The sequence below is a fragment of the Chroicocephalus ridibundus genome, chromosome 5 (assembly GCF_963924245.1).
Source record: "Chroicocephalus ridibundus chromosome 5, bChrRid1.1, whole genome shotgun sequence".
In the NCBI taxonomy this organism is placed as follows: Eukaryota; Metazoa; Chordata; class Aves; order Charadriiformes; family Laridae; genus Chroicocephalus; species Chroicocephalus ridibundus.
Window position 1 is genome coordinate 25,816,761 of NC_086288.1, and position 10,556 is coordinate 25,827,316.

General features: G+C 40.8%; 1 protein-coding gene across 2 annotated transcripts in view; it reads right to left on the reverse strand.

Annotated features, from left to right (window-relative positions):
- The window catches only part of SEC24B (SEC24 homolog B, COPII coat complex component), a 48,496-nt gene extending 38,300 nt beyond the window's left edge, over positions 1–10,196 (reverse strand). Inside the window, exons 1-2 of one of the 2 annotated variants that reach the window (XM_063335851.1) lie at positions 9,884–10,196; positions 3,725–4,429 (exon numbers count right to left, since the gene is read on the reverse strand). In XM_063335851.1, coding sequence (XP_063191921.1) covers positions 3,725–4,429; positions 9,884–10,010 — 832 coding nt within the window. In that variant the 5' untranslated portion in view covers positions 10,011–10,196. The remainder of the gene's footprint in view (positions 1–3,724; positions 4,430–9,883) is intronic. The other variant, XM_063335850.1, reaches the window with a different exon arrangement.
- Between the last annotated feature and the right edge of the window lie 360 nt (positions 10,197–10,556).

Consider the following 10,556-nt stretch of genomic DNA (forward strand, 5'->3'; position numbering starts at 1 on the left):
CGCCCTCCTCAGGGAGGCAGACGGGAGTCCAGTAAAATCTTACTGGATCCACACTGACTGGAAAGCACCAAGAAAATTAAGAGTGCACAGATTTCAGATCAAATAAGCTGGAAAAAATATTAAGGAAAGCTACTGACCTAGAAAGACAAAAAGCCTAAGTAATATGGAGTGTGTTATTTACATAGCATAACACCGTTTCTGGGCAGATTTATATCAACATTCTTCTGCTAAAATACAGAATTTAAAACTAGAAGGGTATTTTTGTTAGATGAAACTAGTTTAAACGAGCAAGCAGAAAAATCTCATTAAGTATTTCTATTCGACTTTATTTATACTTCCTAAAGCAAAGAAAATTATTCTCACTGGCTGCTATTCATCAAAACAGGTCAACTTCCTGCAAAAGACGCCTGTTAAAAAAATTTCTACTTTTCTTCTAGTGAAACTTCAGCAAGGTTCACTGAAAATACTTCAATGATTTCAGAAAGTGGCTGCCAAAGTTTTAGAAAAAGATTTTGTTGCAGTTCTGTGTCCTCAGTATGTGACACACAACAGCTCAGGCATTTGATCTTAACAGATTCAGCATTCTGAGGGCCTTCCAAGGCCCTACACATATTGGTTTATTTAAAAATCCAATTGTAAGTCCAATGCTTAGAACTTTTCTGATTCAAGTAGAAAACAATTCAGAAATCACCAGCCTTCTGAAAAGCTTATGCCAGCCTAAGTTTCCTGCGTAAGTCCTGTTTAAACACACACATTTTATTAAAAACTTGGTATTCTTCTATATGAATAATGTTTCATTTTCATCACAGAGAGCTCTCAGTGTTCAATGACCACACAAAACTGATACTGAAAAATACATTAAGACAGTAGTACACTGCATGACAGTCTTCCTAAGATTGGCTTATTTATAATTTAAGGAGGGGTCGTCTTTCACAGCACAGCAGCAATGACAGCAAACTGTCTTACTGGCACTCTAATAGTAGGATACTGTATCAAAATTTCTTTACATGACCAGTCACAGCGAGCACACTTATGAATTTCAGTATATCTTAATATTTTTTCAAGCAATTTTGCTAAAAACTATAAACAGAACAGACTGCAACTGTTTTCCATCATTATTTGCTTCCTGGAGAACAGCAGGGAGGATGAAATATTCAGAAAAATTCCTTCTTACGAATCATTCCTTTCCTTAAATTCCTTGTGTGTTGCACTCAGACACTTTCCAAGGACATACAAGAAATGGCAAAAAAAATTTCAAGATCCAGCTCCTCTTTTTAAAGGCTGCAAACAATTAAAATAGTATTGTCCTGGTCTGAGGACAATTTGATGGAATAAAATGATTCCACCTGAGAACAATAAGACTGCACCGGGAAATTTAGAAAGCATAACATCATGCCAAAAAGTAAATCAATTATGCCAGGACCGAACAATTACTTGTCATCTTTTATTAACTAGGTGTTGTAGCAATTCAATTTTAAATATATTTTAGTCAAAGATGTTGAAATCTAGACTAAACAAAAAGCCAGATATTATTGGAAGCAGTCTGTTTAGCCCCAGGCTTTAAAAATGGTTTAAGTCTTCAGAATTTCATAATAAAACAGTCTGGCTCTTCCTTCAGCCTAGCTACTGATTGCTACCTTTATTTGCTCTTTAACAGTCAGTAAATAAATACAGAATCACTTCTATGCTGAGGTTGAACCAGGATTCAGAGGGAAAAGAAAAAAGTTACTCTCCAGATGAATCAGTTCCACAAGCCAGTCCACTGTGCAAGGAAGCACAGGGCATGCTTATCTCAGCAGCTCTACAAGATCAGAAGGAGTCTGAATGTGGTTCAAGTAATTATGCCTACAGTCTGGCAAACAAACCAAGTACTGCAACATTACTGAAGTGTAACAGAAACAAGTGGATCAGTGTTTATTTCTGTAACCGTAAAGCGTGTACCTATTACACACCACTACCACAACCAGTTCTATCATCAGCTCTTTGAAATTCAAGCATAATGTTACTACTTTTTCTTGAGGCCATGCATTAACTCGATGACTCCCTTAAGAAGGACACTGAATGGTTCAGAAGTAAGACTATCATTTGGTCTGGTCAGCTCCACTGTTTCATCTTTAAAACACCTGTTCCTTATAAAAAATATTGTTATGAACAAAAAACCCTATATTTCAAGACATCCTCAAATAAAATGAACAAGCATTTAAACTAAAAACTTCTGTAAATAAGACACTAACAGTCTGAACAAACAATAAGTTGTTTTCATATGACTACTGCAAATCTTACTATTCTGGAATGATACTTGCATTCTGTCAAGACCAGCTGTAGATTCTGTGCTCAGAATCAATTTTTTTGGCCAGAGTTTTAAGCCTTTAGTCCTTGAAAGAATTCATTTTTACGCTCAGCCTTGAAATGCCATTAACTTCAGCTTTTTAAGGAGCTATCTATTTTTGTTTTTTAAACAGTGTTCTGTTTCATGTTTTTGAAATATTAAAGAAAAGCACCTCATAGATAAAGAATTCTAATCTACTAATATTCAAACTACTAAAACTGAGCTGAAGGATGACACTCTACATCCTAGTCTTGGGGGGGAAAAAAAGCAATAGTAAAACTAAATTCAACCTTGGTATGGATTGGAGGAGCTTGATATAAGCTTAACTGCTTTTCCCAGGTAAAGCTTTACCATCATCAAAACAATGTTCTTTCCTAAGTCCTTGGTCTTAGGAAACCTCTGCTACAAGGACTCCTAAAACAATTCCAATGTTAAACTATAATCTGAACTATCTGGCATAAAAAAAGGAAACATTCTACAGTTCTCTAGTATCTGTCTCATCAGAAAAAGAAAACCATTAGTCTTGCACAGCTTACAAGACAAAACCACAGTTAAGTCAGAAAATTACCGGTACAGAAAGAAAACCACAATCTTCCTGCACACGATATTGCTCTCTCAGAGGGTAAGATGTTTCAGTGTGGAGGCATTCCCACATCTCTAATCTCTTCCATTTTCCCTACCATGTCCAAGTCCTGCCTACCCTTTGAACTTCTTCTCAGTTTTCACATGGAGCAGAAGCTGCAGCTACTAGCAAGGACTGAGGGTACTCACCCTCAACTGGCACCTTCACAACTTCATTCTCTATGGCGACATCCATACTAAAAACATCAAGTTGTTGCTTACAAAGATCAGCTAAAACCACCAAAATTGCACTCTCATTCAAATACTTACCAAAAATCATTAATTAATTACACCCCAATTTCCTCCAAACCCACATAGGCTCTACTTTTTCTGAACTTTCTGAAGAAAAGAATGCATGCATGTTCACTTTGGTAAAATTTAAAGAATCAATATAGATCATGACTTAAAAAAATTCTCTAGCCAGAAAAGGAAAAAAGTACCTTTGTGATTAATTACACATTCCTTCAAAACTGCACAAAAGAATTTCCCTTCCAAGGCCACTTACATGACAAAGCCCCCAAGAAACTAAAACCATCCTCCAAATAGTGTCTTTTTCTGTATTTCTTAACAGAAACATGTCAGTGATATGATTAGCTGCGATTGCAAGGACTGTGGTAACCAAATGAGAAAGGCTTCAAGAACGAATAAGGACAGAAGTCAAAATTACGATACATAGTTTCACATAGTGCATAACTACAAATCAACATGAGCACCTGATTTCTGATGCTTCCCAGGCACATGGGGAAGTTGACTACCCTTCAAATAATACCATACCTGTGTTTATTTGGTTGTTTACTTTAGCAACTGATCCAGTGAGATTCCTGCTGAAGTTGTCTTGAACAGACTGAGCAGATGAAATAGTTGATAATGTTGAATTATATCCCACGGGAACATGCTGTTGAAGTGAATGAGGTACTGATGTACTCTGGCTAGAAAACGTATTTGTCTCTTTGAATTGTCCAACAGCAGGTAGGCTCTGAGAGGTAAATGCCTGCCCATACACACTGCCAGCAGCCGCAGGATAGGAAACATTAGGATACATGGCACTAGAAACCACGGGCATGGTGTAGTGATCAGAATTAAGGGGAAATCCCTGAGATGCAACTGAAGAGCTGACAGGAGTGCTGTAGTGATTACCAAATGCTGAATATGACTGCTGAGCACTCGTATGCAAGTAGGATGCAGATGATATTGCTCCTTGAATAGGTCCTTCAGCTGACCCCACTGCATGGGGAGGAGTTTTATTGTACAACTGCTGTGATTCCTGTGTATTCAACACATTGGTACCCACAGAAGGTGTCATAACATTTTGTGCTGGTGTTGAATAGTAAGTAGGGTAGTAACTGGCTCTATACTGATTATCCAAATGTGAAGCAGCAGCTTTATTGGGCACTTGGGAATAGTGTCCTGAGGGCACATGATAGTTTAGAGGATGTGAGCCATAGCCAGAGGGGAACTGCATCTGATTTTGCACAGGACCTGAAAAAAAGAGAAAATGTCACATGTATTAAAGGTGCTTCTGCCAATGGACTCTGTACTTACTCTAACTAACAGTTTCTTCTTGTTTTCTGTCACTATTTTTGAGGTCAATTTCCACCAGCAGAACGGGAACAAACCAAGGAAGTAACAGAAAAAATGGACTGCTTCCATTATCGAAAGAGGTTTCCATGCCAAGACTGTATGCCTCACATTTGTACTTTTAATATTTTTAGGAGGTTAATATTTAAACAAATGGTGAGTAACAGTAAGCACCAAACTGATGTTTCAAAATATCTGAATACAACAGTATGCCTTAAAGAAACTGACAGAACAGAGAAAATAAAAAGCTGTAGTCAAACCAGAATGTCAATAAATAAAAATGTACTCTTCTTTACAAATCCTGAATACAGTGACCAAGAAGAAGTGCTGCAGGGCAGTTACTTTTTTTCTGTGTTCTTTTGTATTATGCTTTTATGAAAGCTGACATTTTTATGAAACTACAGAGTATCTTACAAGGCACTTCATTTCTGTTTACTGCCTGATACTTACATCAGGTATAGGAGATGTTGATATCAGAGACATTGACCTCTGCTGTCAATGGGACTGGCTTTCCAACATTAGAGGTTAATTGCATACCGGTACAGCAAGGGTCAAACAAGTACTTGCTTGCTAGAGTCCAAATGTTAACTATGTCCAAACTATTTTTTTCAATGCCAACTGATCAACTGTAAATCTGAAAGTTCTTCCTCAAGTTCTTTTCCTGAAGCCTATTTTTATTTTCTAGTGAACCACAAATGCATTTCCCTGGATAACGTCCTCTCTTAAAATTACCACACCCTACTGCTTACATCATGCTGAATGACTATGGTGTTATTTCCCAGTCCTCGGTGAACAGAAGCACAAGCACAGCATTGAGCCACCTGGAAATTTAAATAGCCGCTGTGATAATAATAAATTGTTGATTTCCTCCCTTATACTTAAAATGATTACAAAATATAAGAATTCTCATCTTGAAATTTTGAAAAATCGCTGTTCTCAAAGTAACATCCAGATGTTCTAGGATTAACCTGCAAGGCAATCTTGTAAGCAAGGAACACGCTGTCCAAAATTGCTTTCTGATAAAATTAAAAATGCCTTTTCATAATTGACAACCCAGAAAGCTGAGCAGAACAGAAAAAAGCTAAAAAGTGAACAACAGTAACTTGGACTGCTGGGTCAAAAGACAGAAAGGTGCTTTGGGACAAATCATAAGAAGCTTAAAAAAAAATAAAAATTGCATCCTGAGTTTTGAGGGGAATATATAACTATGCTTCTGATTCACTATTTTCCTGAAAAAGTGAGAGCTGCTTCATAAAGTTCTGCAGTTTATTCTCCTTTAAAGGAAAACTATTTTGAGTTAGCAAGTCATTAACAGCTACATGAACTTTGGCAGACTTTCGACCTGCTTTTTTAAAGTCTGAAAGAGCAAATTCAAAAATACACCAATAACTTACGTCTCTCAAGCCTTATTACTTTAAGCAGTTATATCACTTAAGATGGCAAGAAAATAGGTTTTCTCTGAAGAGCCTGTGTATTTGTTCTACTAAAATTTGCAGAATAAACTAACTCAACAGGTATAATTTAGAAACTGCTTTAGGAGCACCTGACTTCTAATAAAAGGATGCATATCAAACCATCTACTGCAAAGTCTTGCAGTATCTAGCTCTGATTTAAAAACACACATCATAAATAAAGACAGTATATTTTTGATTTCAAACTCCTGGTCCTTTAAAAGAATATTTACAATAACAGATGAAAGATTAATCCCATTATCTGAAGTGAGCTTTTTGTCCATTTGATTATAAAGAACATGAAGTAGTTTTTGTACTGCAATTAGTAGCTGAAGCTCCTAATGACTAGATAATTGGACAGTTTTCAATGCTGGAAATCTGGGTATACCTTCAGTGTCATTTTGAAACCTAGTTAATTGCATGATCTGTCCTGATGTCTCAAGTACCCTACCTTCCTTCCAAAACACCTGACAAATCTAATTCAAAAAGCTCCAGGAGGAGTTGAAAACCTCAGTGGCACACAGAAGCTATATTGCTAAAACACCATCTCTATAATGAAAGCTGTGAACCTCTCCTTCTACAGACAAATTAATACTCTATAATGTTATAATGTATAACTACACAGATATTAACAGGTGAACCCAAAAAAGCCTTATAACTTTTTAAGGGGTGGGGGAAAGCCACAAAAAAAAAAGAAAAATAAGCACCACTATGGCTATACCACTATGTGAATTAGTAAAGCTTTGCTTGCTAGTGTCACATTTGTTTGGATTTTTATGTACATGCATTCTCTCACCTGAACAATTTAGCCATCTGCCCTATGTACATGTAGTCTATGTATCCTACACCACCATCTTTCCTTCTAGCCAAGAACACCTATTAGTTTTCTGTAACTTTTAACATCACTTTACCCAGCACAGCTCCGTCACGTATCCCTTACAGGATGGATGAGGGGGGCAGCACTACTGTGCCTCGTTAAGCTCTGCATACCCTTAATTGTCAAAACAAGCCAGCAAATCAAGCCACTGCTGAGCTCTCACAACAGCTCAATCACGAAATTAATGTCTAGCTACTTCATTCACCCAGCTTCCCATTTTCATAAAATATTCAGGGATTTTGTATTTTTCAAGCCTCTCTCCTGTTTATCAAATTTAATGAAACTATCCAAAAAAATCCAAAGTCTGAGGATTGATGGAAAACAAGACTAAATAACATCATAATGAAAATTATGGCCCCAAAATGGTAGTAAAGATACCAGCAGTAATCTTACAAGCCAGCTGTAGACAACACCAGACAAACATCTTCCAGAGAAACATTGGGATTCAATACAATCATCCTCTCAGTGTTACATTTCAATACATTAAATTGCTAGCACTGAAGTCCTCCATCACTACTGGAAAAAGACATCATCTTTTAGTACTGACTAAACGAGCAACATTTTATTATGCTGAAATTAGAAAACAGGTAATTTTCCACTTAGATACAAAGCCACCTGTAAGACTACTGCAATAAAAGTGCCTTGAACTTGCAAGACTTTAGTCAGAAGAACTGTATTTTAAAGCCCCAGAGTTAGGAACAACACCCCAAACAAGGGCTTCTTTTTTCAGTATAGGATCACACTGAGAGCACTGCAAGAGAGAAGAAAAAATAAAATAGAAATAAGAAGTTTATTTTTTTATTATTTTAAAAACATTAAGTTACACTAAAGTTACACTAAAACTAAAATCTCCAGGGTTCTCAAATGGACTTGGTCATTGGACCAGGCAAAACTTATTTAAAACAAAGCTGAACATCCTTTTTAATATCACTGTATGTGCAACAGGTTGCTTGCTTTCTCCAAAAAACAGCCCCTCTTTCATCAGATCCCAGTAACTTCAGTTTTACCTGAAAAATCCACATTTTATGAAATTAAAACACAGAGTACTCTAAACATCTGAAAGGATGCACTAGTGTTTTCTTTCAGACAATACAGAAATAGCTGTATTCACTTAAGTATCTTACATTTAAACTCTATTATACTGATGTAAAATCAAATTTCAAAAGCAACGACAATCTTTGTAAAATCTAGTTTCTAGCAGACATGCTAGAATGGATTTTTCCAGTACAGTCTTTTTCTGCTACTATTCCCCTCTACTCCCCCTCCTAATACAATTTCAAAAAGAAACCCTGTGTTATAACTTCAGAAGATTAGTAGTTAAAGATGACAGATACACTAATCTAAAAATTCTGGTATGTTATTGCTAAATGACACCAAATTACAAATTCAGAGCTGTTGCCTACAAATCATCAAATACACATCACTGTAAGATACCTTAAGGAACACAGAAGACAAAGTTAAGTTTAGTAGTTGGCAAGTTATAAAATAAAAACTCAAGACTATTACGGAACAGTATATACATTTCTTAGAATTAAAGAAAAAGCATTTCACAGAAAAGAAATTATCTACTACAAGGTTGTAAACAAGCTGTTTTAAGAATATTAGCAGCAACATGGAGTTAATTAATTAAATATCAAAGAGTAATGATGGCTCTTTAAATTCAGTTAAAAACACAAGGAGAAAGTATGATGTCAGTTTCTACTTACTTCTGTGAAACACTTACAGGTTATTGATGCTGCTGCAGCTGTGCCCTGAGAATGACTTTTTTTTTTTTTATTAAAAGCCACACAAGTTGGCATTTTCTGAGTAATTTTGACAAAACTCAACATTATAATACTAAAGTTGGGGCACATCTCAGGCATTAGCATCTCCCTAAAATCTACCATTAATTACCTTCCTTTTAATTCACTTCAGTGACTTATGCATTATCTGCAAACTGACTCAAAACCTACTTTAGAGACATGTGAGTTCTTATTGCCTAACCAGTTTAGACATGAGGAATATTCACGAGTAAAAAATTTTGTAGGTCATTACCCTGCACAGCAATCTGTGCAGAAAAAAAAACACCTGGGCACAGAACAGCCTGACGACAAAATAAAGACTTTAACAGTAGGAGCTAAAACTCTATCCAAGCAAAAGGCCCAAATTAGATACCAAACAACCATTAGGTGGGGACGAAGATCACACAGGCACCCTGAAAAGTTAATGGGGTGTATTAATAAAGCACTGGTTTCGTAGCGCACCAATTTAAAAATGAGGAGCTGCACGCTAATTATCTTAATTGATAGCGCAGTTAGTCTGAACACCTCTCCAGCCGAAAAACAAGCCAGTGCTGTGTGACTTTGAACTATTTCGCCTTTGTTTTTGAGAGACCCGCATTTTACTGGCCCAATCTCGTTTCTTCAACTCAAAGCCCAAAATAAAGTTGTGTGAACACCTACACACCTATTACTTTTACGTTCACAAACAGCCATGAAGTGAGTAAGTAAATAAGTGCTCTCATCCACGCTACGAGGTTCTCTGCCCACACTCACGCCCGACAGTCGGAGCCGAGGCCTGGCAGTGCCTTGGCCTCCGGAGCACTCCCGGCACGCCACAAAGCAGGCGCCACGGCACCCAGCGCATCCCAGCTGGCGAGGGGGGGAATGGAAGCAGAGATCCCCCCCTTCCTTCCCTCCCTCTCTCCTTTAGCGAGGCTGGGAGATCCTGCCCCTTCTTTAAAGTTAACTCCGCACGCCGCGGCGGGGGCCGGACGCGCCCTTCCCCGGCGGCCCCCGCCGCCTTTCAGCGAAAGGGCTTCCTTACGCACCGGTTCCGCCGCGGCCCACCGGGCCCTCCGCTGGCCCCGCGCCCGCCTCGGCGCCCCGCACCTCCCGCCACCCTGTGAGGGGGGAAAACCCAGCGCCCCCCTCCTCCCCGGCCCCTGGCGAGGCAGCAGCGCAGCTCGCCCCGGGGCCCCCGCGGGCGGCCTCTCCCCGCCGCCGCAGCCGCCAGCGCTAGGCCCCGCGCGGGCCGCCAGCCCCTCACCGTTCTGGTAGCGAGGCGCGCCGCTCTGAGGGGCCGCGGCCTCCCGGGAGGCGCCGGGCCCGCCCGGGTAAACGGCGGCGGTGGCGGCACCGGCGGGCCGCGGTGGCAGCCCGGCGGGCGCGGACATGGCTCCTGGCAGCGCTTCCTCACTCCGGCCCGCTTCTCTTCCTCCTTCTTCTCCGACCCGACCGCAGACCGGGCGCCGAGGGTCGCCAACCGGGGGCGGGGGGAGGCCGAGGCCGCGGCCGCCCCACGGGAGCGGTGAGGGCAGGAGCGCGCAGGCGGGCCCGAGCGCCGCTCCCGCCGCTGCCCACAGCGCCCTCTAGCGGCCCCGCCCGGCGGGAGGGAGGACGGGCGCCCCGCCTGCCGCGGACTGCCCGGGCCGCCCTTCCCGCCCGGAGCGGCAGCCGCGGCCCGGCTGAGCCCCGCGGAGCCTGGGGGAGCGCCTAACCTGACCCGATCCGTGCGGGAAACGGCCTGTACGGCAGGGGGAAGCGGTGCGGCGGGACCCGGCCTGGCAAATGGCGGGGTCCGCATGCCCCATCTGTAACCCTGTGGGTGCGGGCGGCCAGGCCGCGGGGAGCGTGAGACTTCTCCGTCCCTGCTTCAGAGCACGGGCATGTACGTATACTATACATACAGCTCCCATCGTTTTGCCTTGTTGAGGCTTTTC